This window comes from Dendrobates tinctorius, unplaced genomic scaffold, assembly GCF_039654945.1.
Source record: "Dendrobates tinctorius isolate UK_male_01 unplaced genomic scaffold, ASM3965494v1 ptg000191l, whole genome shotgun sequence".
Taxonomy (NCBI): domain Eukaryota; kingdom Metazoa; phylum Chordata; class Amphibia; order Anura; family Dendrobatidae; genus Dendrobates; species Dendrobates tinctorius.
Window position 1 is genome coordinate 14,040,146 of NW_027361858.1, and position 15,305 is coordinate 14,055,450.

The 15,305-nt window shown below is 43.8% G+C and overlaps 1 protein-coding gene across 2 annotated transcripts in view; it reads left to right on the top strand.

Annotated features, from left to right (window-relative positions):
- Positions 1-15,305, top strand: part of CCDC171 (coiled-coil domain containing 171) — a 204,034-nt gene that overhangs the window by 105,616 nt on the left and 83,113 nt on the right. Inside the window, exon 10 of one of the 2 annotated variants that reach the window (XM_073552466.1) lies at positions 3,936-4,038. The exons of the other annotated variant lie outside the window; for it this stretch is intronic. Within the exon in view, the coding sequence (XP_073408567.1) occupies positions 3,936-4,038 (103 nt within the window). The remainder of the gene's footprint in view (positions 1-3,935; positions 4,039-15,305) is intronic. 2 annotated transcript variants of the gene reach the window in all.

Genomic DNA, 15,305 nt, shown 5'->3' on the forward strand with positions numbered 1-15,305 from the left:
TGGTGCGAATTTCGTGGGCACATCCCACTCCCCTATTCTCTTCCAAAGGTCCTCGGTTTCCTTCAGTCAGGCCTGGACGCCGGGCTATCCCTGGGCTCGCTTAAGAGCCAGGTGTCAGCGCTTTCAGTACTCTTTCAGAGGCATTTTGCTAACAATCCGCAAGTGAAGACTTTTCTCCAAGGGGTTTCTCGATTAGTTCCCCCCTACAAACATCCGTCGGAGACGTGGGACCTCAACCTGGTCTTGACAGCACTACAGTCACCTCCTTTTGAACCCCTAAAGGAGGTCTCACTCCGCTTTCTATCACAGGAAGTGGTTTTTCCTGGTGGCAATCACCTCGCTACGCAGGGTGTCCGAACTTTCAGCTCTTTTCTGCAGACAACCCTTCCTGGTTTTTCATCAGGACAAGGTGGTTCTCCGTACAGTGCCATCCTTCCTTCCGAAGGTTGTGTCCACCTTCCACCTCAATGAGAAAATCTCATTACCATCTCTTTGCCCGGTTCCCGTTCATAGAGTGGAGAAGGCTCTGCATACGCTAGACTTTGTCAGGGCATTGCGTATTTACGTGTCTAGGACTGCTCCCTTCCGGAAGTCTAATTCCCTTTTCCTTCTTCCAGAAGGCGTTCGCAAGGGCCTACCGGCTTTCAACGCCACCCTTGCTAGGTGGATCAAGTCCACCATTCAAGAAGCTTACCGCCTTAACAATTCTGCTCTTCCGGCCGGTATCACGGCTCACTCTACGCGGGCGGTAGGGGCCTCTTGGGCCATTCAGCATCAAGCCTCGGCACATCAAGTGTGTAAGACAGCCACTTGGACTAGCCTGCACACATTTACAAAACACTACAGAGTGCATACCCAGTCCTCAGGGTATGCGAGCCTGGGTAGACGGGTCCTGCAGGCGGCAGTACCCCAAATTTAGGGAACTGTCAGTACAATATTCGTCCACTGCTTCCCACCCAGGGACTGCTTTGGGACGTCCCACAGTTCTGTGTCCCCCAATAAGGCGACAGAGTAAAGGAGATTTTTGTGTACTCACCGTAAAATCTCTTTCTCTTAGCCTTTAATTGGGGGACACAGCTCCCACCCTGTTGCCCTTGCGGGCCGTTGTTACGTTTGGGTTCTCATATTGTTTGAGCTGGGTTCTCATATTGTTTGAGCTCATTTATGGTTATGTTTCTGGTATATTCCTCCTAATGCTTTTGCACAAAACTGGAGAAGGCTGACGCCGTCCAGGGGTGTATACTGCAGAGGAGGAGCCAAAGTTAATCTTTTTCAGATTATGCATAGTGTCGCCTCCTAGTGGACAGCAGCATAACACCCCACGGTTCTGTGTCCCCCAATTAAAGGCTAAGAGAAAGAGATTTTACGGTGAGTACACAAAAATCTTTTTTTATTTATTTTGGTCTTTGTTAATTTCTGTGAAGTAACTGAAGAGTGGACAAACTTCCTGACTATGGCTTTCAATATTTTAAGGGGTGTTTGCAAAATGAGGTCTTGTTTGGGGTTTTTCAGACATACAGTGGGTATGGAAAGTATTCTGACCCCTTTAAATTTTTCACTCTTTGTTTCATTGCAGCCATTTGGTAAATTCAAAAAAGGTCATTTTTAATGTACACCTCACCCCATCTTGACTGAAAAAACAGAAATGTAGAAATTTTTGCAAATTTATTAAAAAAGAAAACTGAAATATCACGTGGCCATAAGTATTCAGTCCTTTTGCTCAGAACTCATATTTAAGTCACATGCTGTCCTTTTCCTTGTGCTCCTCCTTGAGAGAGTTCTACTCCTTCATTGGAGTCCAGCTGTGTTTAATTAAACTGATAGGACTTGATTTGTAAAGGCACACACTTGTCTATATAAGACCTCACAGCGCATGTCAGACCAAATTAGAATCATGAGGTCAAAGGAACTGGCCAAGGAGCTCAGAGACAGAATTGTGGCAAGGCACAAATCTGGCCAAGGTTACAAAAGAATTTCTGCAGTACTCAAGGTTCCTAATGGCACTATGGCAACCGTAATCCTTAAATGGAAGAAGTTTGGGACCACCCAGAAGTCTTCCTAGACCTGGCCATCCAGCCAAACTGAGCAATCGTGGGAGAAGAGCCTTGGTGAGAGAAATAAAGAAGAACCCCAAGATCACTATAGCTGAGCTCCACAGATACAGTAGAGAAATGGGAGAAAGTTCCACCAAGTCAACTATCACTGCAGCCCTCCACCAGTCGGGCCTTTATGGCAGAGTGGCCTGACGGAAGCCTCTCCTCAGTGCCAGACATATGAAAGCCCACAGAGTTTGCTAAAAAACACATGAAGGAATCTCAGACTATGAGAAATAAGATTCTCTGATCTAATGAGATGAAGATAGAACTTTTTGGTGATAATTCTAAGCGGTTATGTGTGGAGAAAACCAGGCACTGCTCATCACCTGCCCAATACAATCCCAACAGTGAACGATGGTGGTGGCAGCATCATGCTATGGGGGTGTTTTTCAGCTGCAGGTACAGGACAACTGGTTGCAATTGAAGGAAACATGAATGTGGCCAAGTACAGAGATATCCTAGATGAAAACCTCTTCCAGAGGATGAAGGTTCACCTTCCAACAAGACAATGACCCTAAGCACACAGCTAAAATAACAAAGGAGTGGCTTCAGTACAACGCTGTGACCATTCTTGACTGGCCAAGCCAGAGCCCTGACCTAAACCCAATTGAGCATCTCTGGAGAGACCTGAAAATGGCTGTCCACCAACACCAACTGGTGTGAAAAAGCATCATTCCCAAGAAGACTCATGGCTCAAAAGGGTGCTTCTACTCAATACTGAGCAAAGGGTCTGAATACTTATGACCATGTGATATTTCAGTTTATCTTTTTTAATAAATTTGCAAAAATTACTACATTTCTGTTTTTTTTTTCAGTCAAGATGGGGTGCACAGTGTACATTAATGAGAAAAAATGAACTTTTTTGAATTTACCAAATGGCTGCAATGAATCAAAGAGTGAAAAATTTAAAGGGGTCTAAATACTTTTTGTACCCACTGTATAGACCTATTGTATAATTGAATATTTTATTGATCTGTTATAATGACAGATGTGCAGGAGAATATATGTATATATACTGCACATGTGCAGAGAGATACCAATCGGTTGGGGCATCGATGGACTACCTGCCAGCCGGTTTGCCAGTCCTCTAGTAATAATCTCCTGCTGATAAAACAGTAATTTTTTTTTAATCAAATCTACACCAAGCAGTCCATTAAGTGACACCATTGATATCAAGGTCTCTGTCTCTATATTGTGTTCAGATTAGGTGGCAAAAACTCGATGACAGATTTCTGTTATCAGGATTTTGTTATGTAAACTGAGGACAGCATAAGGTTGTTGTTGCAACACAGAATTCAACGATGTGTCACATGTCAATCTGTGTACTGTTGTTTACTTACATTGAAGGTTTTACCACCTTGTGATTATCATTGCTGTGACTGGCTGGCGCGACGGCACTCGTCTGACTCCACCCCCTTCTGTGATATACGGCTCACTGTCTATAGACTATGTACGTACAGAGCCTGGTGTGGGCGGGGATAGCATTCTCAGCCTTGCTGCATTATTAAATCTAAAATCTCTGTGTCAAAACTGCTGCACCCTGTGCTGCTCTCAGATGAGGTAGCAAAAAATACCAACAGATTCCCTTTAACACCCAAAAAGAGCACTGGACAGATTAGATGGCCATTCTAAAAAGGAATGAAAAGCACAGAATGGGGGCGCTATAAGAACTTTGTAATGACAACATCTAGGCACAAACCCTACTAGAAAATGCTTTCTGATAATTTCATGCAGTGATGGTGGTACATGTGCAACGAAATGCCATAACACAAAATGACAGCACATGGCTTTCTTTTATGTTTAATTATGAAATGTAATTACTTTCTTAATGTTAATCAGAGCAAAAAAAAGCACCTGTCCTTGGAGGAGGCTTATGGATGTAACATGAGCGAACTGCAGATACTGGTGGAAACCTTTAAAACGCCAAGCCATCGTCTATCAGGTTAGTTGAAGGTCCAATATGACAGATGCATCTGTCAATGTTATAAAATGACTCCATTGTGGGAATTATACAGATGTCTCCTTCAGGCAACTTCCCTGCACATTCTCATTTGATGACATGATTGAAGTAGTCCTCACAGCAGTCCACCATGCTGACTGCCCGGGAAAGGCTAAGGGGAAGAGGACCTGCTGTTATCAGTCCATACGTTGATTTACTAGTTGTATAATTTGGGAGAACCATCAGGAAAGGGCACGCAGGTTAGACACTGAATCCAACAGAGAGAAAAGTCTTCTCAATGTACCTGCAAAGGGAGCAGATGTTTTCATGGGACTAAGCCAAGTTCTACATCTCGTGTAAGGTTGTAGATTCATAAAGGTCATGTAGGACACTAAAGACTGAACAAGACAATTTTTGTATCATCAGCTTGCTATTTTCTATTTGATATTAAATTAATATTTCATGATACTCATTAAAGTCACAATTATGACAAAACACAAACTAGAACATTTGTCATTTTTATTAAAGGGGAAATTTGGTGAAAACAAGTCATCTTTTATGCACAGGATAGGTGATAACTTGTTCTTCGGTGGTGGTGCGAACGCTCAAACCTGCACCGATTTGGACATGTGTGACTTGTGCTCTACTAATTACTTATGGAAAAACCTAAAAAAATTGAGTCCGAGCATATGTTGGTATAAATGTAATGCATAGGTGGGCATTCACACTGTGGCCATTTAACAAGCAGTTCCTAAGTTAAAAACCAAATGAGCAAATACCCTGTAGTAAGTATATAAATAGTAGTAGCACAGGAGTCCCGCGACAGTTTTCTCCTTTATTTCAGGGGTCAGAAGATTGCAGAGTTTGGCTACACGCATGCCTGCACTGGTTGAATCTACTTTGCCTTTCAGTTAGCTGTGCAGATTTCCCTTGTTCTGGTGCTGCAAGCGTTAAGCTGTTATGTTTGTCTCCTACAGGTCTCCTCCTAAGTTATCTCAGCTGTTCTAATTTCTCCACTCCCCTCTGGTATAAGTAAACTTCTCTTAGCTTGGGTAGTTGCCACTGCCAGTGATAGCTTGATATTTCTTGGAATTGGTTTGGAGCTGTGAGCTGTGGAAAAAGAAGTTGTTTAAGAGTAGTCTCCGGAGATTTCGGTTTGGAACTTGCCCGATGAAATCTATATAAATAAAAAGGACTGCCGAAAAAGGGGAGCCACTCTCCTTTTTGTACAAGTGCAAAAATCTAAACCAAAACATAAATTTGAGCCAGATCATATATTGGTAGAAGTGCAATGCATAAGTGTTTATTCACACTGTGGTAATTTAAATGCGAGTTTGCTGCGCAAATTGGATGGCGTGCACCCATTCAAGTCTATGGGAGCGTGTAAAACATTGGATGGCAGTCCGATTTCCGCAGACTGAGGCAATGGACAAAATGGAGAAATTAAGTTCTCCCTCTTCTCAGCACCGGCGCTACGATTCTCTCATACTAGACAATCGAATCACAGAAAGCTGATACTCTGTTCAAACTCGGCTCAGAGTTTGATCTAAGTGTCATTAGCATATTCCAATTCTCCCGCATGAGAGAATGAGAGAATCCATGCTCTTGTGACCCCAGCCTTACATACTTATGATCGGCTCAATACCATATTTATCGGCAATCTTTCTAAGAAAACAATATATTTTGTAATTTTTTTTATTTTTCAATGAAATTTTTGCAAACTAATTACCGCATTTTTCGGATTATAAGACGCACTCCTCCCCTCCAAATTTTGGGGGAAAATGGGGGTGCATCTTATAATGCTGACATACCTTACTGGTACCGTTGCTGCAGGCCGCAGGCTGGGTTGAGGAGTTGCCCGGTGGTGCTACCGCACAGCACCGGACACCCGCACACCCCCTCATCCCGGCCTACAGCAATCACACCACTTCTGCCTCCTCCAGCAGCAACCCTAGGACCCCGCTTTTCCGCATCCACCACCCCCGGTAATCAATAAGATGCATGAATTTTAAGAAGAACCACCATTTTATTAAAAAAAAAAAAAATTTTTCCTAATTTTCTCCTCAACATTCTTATAATCCGAAAAATATGGTAAATATAGGAACACCTTAAATGAATTTATCTTTTGTTGAAGAGTAATTTTTGTTGTAGAGATATATTATACATCTCAAATCTTTAGGCTAATGTAGCCTTTGTGTATTACTGCACATAGTTAGCTGCACAATGAGATAAATGGGTTCTCTGATAATAGAAAAAAAAATAGAAATAAAGAAATACATAAATGCAAATCAAACTTGTTTGTCAAGCAAGGTTATCACTTTAGTACTGCTGTATATTTCCTTGACAGAAACCTGACCAATAACACGTGAGCATGTGCAGTAAGAAGCTTCGCTGCTGTTATCTGAAGATAATCTATACCACAATACTGTCATGAAATTTTCAGCTCACAGCAGTTGTTCTGCCTTCATACACGTTGACACGGTGTGCAATTCAGCATACAGCATAAACCACTGTTCTATGTTCCAAATAAGCAGATTGTTCTCTGTAGTCTAACTTGTTTATTGGTGAACAGTATAGAACATGCGCAGTAAAACTATAAGAAATACAAACGACATGGGTAGGTATTGGGCAGATGATCACACAGCTAACACAATTATAGAACGTGTACAGTGATGCAAACATTACATAGGAATACATGAGTCTCTGATTACATTTACTGTGAACTGGCAGATAAACAGTTAATGACATTTCCTGGCTGCTAAACAGTAAATAACACCTCTGTAAATCACTGCATTGCAAGAAAACACTGATTCTTACGAGATATGCTTTACCCAGATAGCGACTCAGAGAAGTGCCAGGAAAACAAAGGTTAACAGGAGGACAAAAATAACATGTGCGTCCTATGATATACACAAAAGGAAAATGGCATCTCCCTCATCCCAGAATACACTGCTTCGTTCCCACGATGCATTGCTTCAACCCCACATTGCATTGCTTCTGTTAAAGGCACAGGTAAATGCTATTTAAAACACAGCTATAAATTCAGCCACCACTAGATGGTGCTATAACTAACCCAGCACATAATGCAAACATATTGCCTTATTCAGAGTACATAACACAACAGACTGCCCTATATCCAGAGGGCAGAACACTCCCCACTTGACATCAACTGATGCCACTTACAGGCTCTTTTGGTGAAAGCAATAGAATTAGCTCCGCAACTGGTCTGAGGAATAGTTTACTCTCCCCAGCCTTCCACACTTTGACCTTGGCTTCTTGAAGATGACCTCCAATTAACATCTCATTTTGGTCAATGATTGGATCAAGCTGTCGCCAGAAATGGGTTGACCTTTGTTGAGGTTTTCTATTTCTTTGGCGCAACACTCACATTGTATGGTACGAATGATCATGTTCTTGGCATTTTCCAGGTTTGGAGCAGTAAAGGCGCGCTTGCATTGGTGCCATCCTTTACAAGGCTTCTAACTGGTGGGTGATATTGATTTGAAAGACTGAGCCACATGAATTAAGCAAGCAATGGCATGAACAAGCGAGTTCCAGGTTGAAAACCTGCTGAAATGGTGGGATTTGAGGTAATTGTCTGAAGTCACCATAGGAAGAACGGACACCTGAGGGCGGATTTCTTCATCTGCATCTGCATCAAAGGTGTCTGATTCTTCACTGTAAGGCGTTGAACGGTATAAGAATTCAAGGCCCGTAAACCAGGTTGTGTGTCTTGATTCAACAGATCTAGTTGCGTGGTCCGCAGGATTGTGGTGTGTGGACACATAGCGCCACTGATTAGGGCAAGTGGACCTCCTGATCCATAGCACCCGATTGCTGATGTAAACATAAAAGCGGCGAGTTTCATTGCAAATGTACCCAAGCACTACCTTGCTGTCTGAGTAGAATTCAACGTCCTTGTTTTCCAGGTCCATTTCTGTCGAGAAAAATTCAGCTAACTCTACTGCTAGCACAGCCGCACAGAGTTCCAGTCTGATTATTGTGTGTTCCTGGACTGGCGCTAGATTTGTCCTGCTCATAACAAGCCTTACATGGCACTGTTCTTTAATGTCAGTAGTTTTCAGATATGTTACTGTTGCAATCGCTTTGGTTGAGGCATCGCAGAAGATACAGAGCCTTTGCATCTTGACTTCTGTTGATGGTATGGAAGCATATGGTCGTGCCACATAAAGATTTGACAAGGCCTCCAAAGATTTATTCCATCTTACCCACAAATCTCTCTTCTGCATGGGAAGCAGATCATCCTATTCAGACATCTCTTGGGTGAAGTCTTTCAACATCATTTTACCTTGGATAGTTACAGGGGTTACAAATCCTAGAGGATCGTACAAGCCGTTTATCACGGACAGGACGCCTCTGCGCGTGAAAGGTTTTTCTTCTTCGTTGATCCGAAAGGTAAATGCATCTCTCTTCAAATCCCAGAGCAAACCAAGGCTCCGTTGCATGGAAAGTGAGTCTGTGTTTAAATCCAAGTCTTTCAAATCAGTTGAGTAATCTTGAGAGGGAAAAGCTGCCATCATTTTTTGACTGTTGTAAGCAATTTTGTGCAGCCTCAAATTTGACAAAGCGAGCATTTCTTGTGTCCTTTTTAGAAGACTAACTGCTGATTCATCTGTGGGTGTGGATTTCAAGCAGTCGTCCACGTCGAAGTCCTTCTCTACAAATGATCTAACATCCGACCCGTACTTTGCTTCGCCCGCTCTGGCTGAATGTCTAAGACCATAGATTGCGACAGCAGGGGAAGGGCCGTTCCCGAAGATGTGTACTCTCATCCGATACTCCACAATATCTTTGTAGGGGTCATTATCGCGGTACCAGAAAAACCTCACATAGTTTCTATGTTCTTTCTTGACAAGGAAGCAATGAAATATCTGTTGTATGTCAGCCATGAATGCCACTGCATCCTTGCGGAAGCGAAGAAGTACTCCTAGAAGTCTGTTATTGAGGTCTGGGCAAGACAAAAAGACATCGTTTAGCGAGACACCTTCATATCTGGCACTTGAGTCAAATACTACTCTTATCTGACCAGGTTTCTTAGGATGATACACACCAAAAATAGGTATATACCAACATTCTTCGGAATCTCGAAGTACAGGTGCAATTTCTGCATGGCCATTCTGAAATATTTTCTCCATGAAGGCAAAGAAGTGCTCTCTCTTTTCAGGTGCCTTCTGAAGTTTGCGTTTGAGGGAGACAAATCAACCGTAGACAGGTTCTCTGTTGTTGGGTAAGCGTTGCCTCTGGGGTTTAAATGGTAGAGGGGCCATCCAACTCTTCGACTCATCTCTTACCATCTCTCGATCCATGATGTCCAAAAACAGTCTGTCTTCTATGGACATTGCTACCTTTTTTTCTTCTCTTGTTCTGTGGAAAACTGTGCACCCTTTGTGGTCTAGATCGCCGTCACATGCGTGGTCTTCACAGGAAGGATCAGCTAACGGACAAGGTAGAGGAGCATTGCGTGGCAACTCTTTTATCAGGAAGCTACTCTTACATGGCTGGAAGAGAGACGGACGTCCATTTTCAAGAGTATTAGTGAACATACTGCTGACTGAGGTCGGTTTGTGTGCTCCACCTAAACAGATGTCTCCTACAATGACCCATCCCAGGTCAAGTCTCTGAGCATATGGGGCGTTCTGTAGGCCGTTAATCTGTCCTCTAGCCTTATGGACTCGTAGTATGTCTCTTCCGAGGAGTACGACAATCGGAGCTTCTTGATCCAGTTCCGGTATCAGATGGGCTATACGCTTCAGATGAGGATGGTGAGCTGCTACCTCTGGCGTAGGTATCTCAGACCTATTAACAGAAATCTGGTTGCACTCCAGTATTGATGGCAAGGCTATGCAGGTTTGACTGTCTATAGACTCTACCTTTAACCCAGTTGCTTTTCTCCCCGCTGTCTCGACAGTACCCGCACATGTTTTCAAGGAGTAAGGAGAATCGGGGCCAGCAATGTTGAAGGTGTCGAAGAGAAAGGACTTGACTAGAGACCTGTTGCTTTGATCAACCAAGATTGAATACACCTTGATTGCCTTATCTCGGTGGCTCGCTGGGTAGACTCTGACAAGGCAGATCTTCGAGCAGGATCTTCCTGTTACAAGTTCCTTACAGATCTCTGTACACTGGAAAGTGATTACTGGAGTGTCTACGTCGGTGACCATCGGCTTTTCGCCGCACTCTTCTACTTGCGATGATACCCCTGAGGGTGTTCCAGAGTGTAAGGCTGTGTTGTGCTCCACGCTACCACATTCCTTGCATTTCCCACTGGTTTCACAGTTCTTGGCGAAGTGTGAGGTCGTCGCACAGCGTCTGAAACATATCTTGTTTTCTTTGAGGAAACCTTTGCGGTCTTCTAGAGACATTTCTATGAAGGCTATGCATTTTAGTAGAGGATGTGGTTTCTTGTGTAAGGGGCAGTGTTTGCTGAAATCCTGAGGTTTGTCTTCCTCCGGGGAGGTCTTGCTTGCCCTGTAAGGAAACCCTGTGGGAGTAACATTAGTTTTGTGAACTGCCACTGGTGTTTTACAGGGTTTGACACCAGGGGCAGTGCTATATGACATAGTAAAATCAAAACTGGAGTCATTTCTAACTCTTGCTTGTTGAGTAACAAAGTCTACGAACACCTTGAAAGGGGGAAATGAGACCTTATAAGTCTGTTTGTAATGGGACCCGTGACTGATCCACTTCTCTTGTAGGTTGTAAGGGAGTTTCTGGACAATTGGGTTGACACCTTTGGCGGTGTCCAGGAATGCCAACCCTGGCAGGTCTCCTTCTATCTGAGCAACCTACAGTGGCATGTAAAAGTTTGGGCACCCCTGGTCAAAATTACTGTTATTGTGACCAGTTAAGCAAGTTGAAGATGGAATGATCTCTAAAAGGGCTAGAGTTAAAGATGACACATTTTCTCTGTATTTTAGGCCAAAAAAATTATATATTGTCATTTTTTACATTTTAAAATTTACAATAAGGAAAATAGGCCAATGCAAAAGTTTGGGCACCCTGCATTGTTAGTACCTAGTAGCACTCCCTTTTAAAAATATCACAGCTTGTAAATGCTTTTAGTAGCCAGCCAAGAGTCTTTCAATTCTTGTTTGATGGATTTTCATCCATTCTTCCTTGGAAAATTCTTCCATTTGTGTGAGATTCCTGGGTCGTATTGCATGCACTGCTATTTTGAGGACTAGCCACAGATTTTCAATGATGATCGAATCGGGGGACTGTGAGGGCCATTGAAAAACCTTTAGCTATCGCCTTTTGAGGTAGTCTATTGTGGATTTTGATGTGTGTGATCATTATCCATTTGTGGAAGCCATCCTGTTTTCAAATTCAGCTTTTTTACACATGATGTTATGTTTGCATCAAGAATTTGTTGAAATTTAATTGAATCCATTCTTCCCTCTACCTGTGAAATGTTCCCTGTGCCATTGTCTGCAACACAACCCGAAAACATTGATCCATCCCCATGCTTAATGGTTGGAGAGATGTTCTTTTCCTGAAATTCTATGCAATTTTTTCTCTGCACATACCTTTGATCATTGCGACCAAAGAGTTTTATTTTAACTTCAACGATTCACAGGACTTGTTTCTAAAATGCATTGGGCTTGTTTAGATGTTCTTTTGCATACCTCTGATGCTGAATTTTATGGTGAGGGTGCAGGAGAGGTTTTCTTCTGATGACTTCCATGAAGGCCATATTTGATAAGGTGTCTCTGAACAGTAGAACAATTACCACAACTCCAGAATCTGCTAAATCTTTCTGAAGGTCTTTTGCAGTCAAGTGGGGGTTCTGATATGCCTTTCTAGCAATCCTACAAGCAGCTCTCTCTGAAATTTTGCTTGGCCTTCCAGACCTTATCTTGACCTCCACTTTTCCTGTAAACTGCTATTTCTGAATTACATATTGAACTGAGGAAAGGACAACTTGAAAACGCTTTGCTATCTTCTTATAGCCTTCTCCTGCTTTGTGGGTCTCCACCATTTTCATTTTCAGAGTGCTAGGCAGCTGCTTAAAAGAACCCATGGTGGCTGTTTTTTCGCACAAGGTTTGAGGAGGCTATGTGTTTCTAAACCTGTGGAATCTGCATCAGCTGGCCTTTCCTAACATTGAGGGTGAACAAGCCATAACCCTTACAGGCTAATTAAGGTCTGAAACCTTGGTCAAAGTTATCTGAGCACACAAATCTCCAAAGGTGCCCAAACTTTAGCATCGGACCATTTTTCTTTTTGTAATTTTTAAAATGTGAAAAAATGACAATGTGTATTACTTTTTAGCCTAAAATACAAAACAAATGTGTCATCTTTAACTTTAGGCCTTTTAGAGATCATTTTATCTTCAACTTGCTTAACTGTTCACAATAACAGTAATTTTGACCAGGGGGTGCCTAAACTTTTGTATGCCACTGTATACCTCCATTAACAAGTCACTCAGTTCCATGAGCTTTTGATAGCCTTTATTTCCTATTCTGGGAAAATCATCAAGTCTTTTATACAAAGCATTTTCAATAGCTTCTACTGACCCATAACATTCATCAAGTCTCTCCCATACCATACGGAGGCCTATGTGTGGGTAATTTATGTTAATGTTTCTGATTCTTTTGGCGTGTTAAGCGGACTCGTTCCCAAGCCACTTTACCAGTAAATCTCTGTTCACTACTAGAAAGATCTAAGTCTCTAATGGCATTCCGGAAGGAGGCTCGCCATGCGCTATAGCTCCCAGCTCTATCGGTGAATTTTACAAGTCCCTTGGTCATCAGGTCCCGGCGAGCAAAGAACTTCGCATAGTTCATAGTGGCTGGGTCAGTGCCAACATGAGCTGGTGTGCTGTTGTCATGCTGTGTGTGTGGTGTATCCTCATACCTGTAAGGAGCTTCTGGCTTAGGATTGTCCAAATAATACCGTTCTGATGCAAAGGATGTCCCTTTCAGTCTGGGTGGAGGCTGTACCTTCTGTTCTGTGCAACAGTAGCTGTGGTAGACATCTTTGTGCTGGACGTCCCCTTGCCTATGGTAGTGAAGTTTGGGGTTGGATCACTGGTAATCGGCGTAGGCTAGTCGATGTGGTGCGTCAGGGCTGTGATCCATGCCGGAATGTTGACGGATGTACTCTGCGACGCGCTGCGCTGGATCTTGCTGCTCTAGATCTGGTCCGGGGATGTTGCTGCGTCTGTCACAATCAGGATCCTTCATAGCTGCCAAATACTCTGCCTTAGCTATTGCAGCTGCTGTCTCTTTGTCTGCCTCAAGTTTTTCTAGCACTGCTTGCAAACGTGCAGTTTCCGCTTCTCTCTCTGCCTGCAGACATGTGGTTTCGGCTTGCAGATGTGCGGTTTCCACTTCTCTCTCTGCCTGCAGACATGCGGCTTCCGTCTGTCTCAGCTTTAGGTGGATCTCTCTTTCGGCAAAGGAGGATCTTGCTTTGGCTGCCTCGGCTTCGGCAGGAGCGACGGCAGCGAGCTCTGCTAATGACGACCTGCTGGAGCTTGCTCGTGACCTCGTTTTCAGTGAGGATGTGCTGTTTCGAGACATTGTGCACTTAGCTTCGTACTGCTGAGTATATTAGAGGGAGACGGTCTATGCGCGGCGGCTTCAGCGTGGCGGGAAAGAGGAAGCTGTTGTGAACTCATTTTCTGGTTTACCTCTGGCTTCTGGTGAGGGTGGTGGAGATGGCTGTGTTGACAGAGGAGTCGTGAGTTCTCCATCTGGGCTCCCTCTGGTGGTGACAGCAGGTAATGAAGCTGATCTAAATTGCAGAGACCTGCCACCTGAGGAGGGGACTGTGAGTGGACATCAGGAGTCTCTGACTGGATTTAAGACAGCCGACTCCCTAATTTTGTGCTGGTGATTTTCTCCTGCCCTGAGGTTCTGGTTTCCAGTTCTATTCCTGCCTTCTCAAGCTAAGTGTGCTCTGCTATTTTTCACATGAGATTTGGTCTGGTTTACTCAGTTTTTGTGGTCAGACAGCCCCTGCTGGGGCTGTGCTGAATTTCCATTCTTATGTCTCCGTTTATGCCAGTTTGCTTTTTGTCCCTGATCAGATTGGTGTCTTTTTGCTCTGTCTTCAGAATATACCAGAGTGCTGATATAGGGAATTGAAGTCTAGCGACTTCAGGGTTTTTGTTATCAGAAAGTGTTGGACATTTTTTGGCAGGGTTTTGTGCGTGATTGCAGACAGCATCTTTCCTTTCCTGTCCTTTCTAGTTAGTGTGGGGCCCATCATTTGCTCAGCCTATTTTTCTATCTGTGTTTGTGTTTTCATCTTGTTTCACCGTCAATACATGTTTGGGGGCTGTCTATTGCTTTGGGGTCTGCTCTGGGGCAGTTTAGATTTCCCCTTTTCTTGCTTTAGGCTTATTTAGTTCTCCGGCTGTGACGAGGCGTCTAGGATCATCATAGGTACGCTCCAAGGCTACTGCTAGTTGTGTGGATAGGATCAGGGGTCTGCAATCCGCTTAGTTACCAACCTCTCTGGTTTTCTGGGGCTTAGCTTGTTTTTGTTTTTCCTCCTCGGTGACTCATTCACAACATAAAGCACTTGTTGGCGGGCTGCACTCTCGGTACTTGTGACTGTATGGCGGCCGCTGCAGTATCCGCGGCAGTGCGGTGTGGGTACAAGCAGCTCCTTAAGTCGTATTCACTATCGCAGGCATCTAGCATCTGTTTTACTGTTGTGCCTTCATACACGTTGACACGGTGTTCAATTCAGCATACAGCATAAACCACTGTTCTGTGTTCCAAATAAGCAGACTGTTCTCTGTAGTCTAACTTGTTTATTGGTGAACAGTATAGAACATGCGCGGTAAAATTATAAGAAATACAAACGACATGGGTAAGTATTGGGCAGATGAGCACACAGCTAACACAATTATAGAAAGTGACCAGTGATGCAAACTGGATAAGCCTCCGATGTAACCTGAAAGATAAGAAAAACACGTTAGATTATACTCACCGGGGGGCGGTCCGGTCCGATGGGTGTCGCGGTCCAGTCCGGCGCCTCCCATCTTCTAGCGATGACGTCCTCCTCCTTCTGCCGCGGCTCCTATACAGGCGTACTGATTTGCCCTGTTGAGGGCAGAGTAAGGTACTGCAGTGCGCAGGCGCCGGACCTCTGACCTTTCACGGCGCCTGCGCACTGCAGTACTCTGCTTTGCCCTCAACAGGCCAGATATAGTACGCCTGCGCAGGAGCCGCAGCAGAAGTAAGGAGGAGGACGTCATCGCTAGAAGATGGGAGGGACCGGATCGCGACACCCAT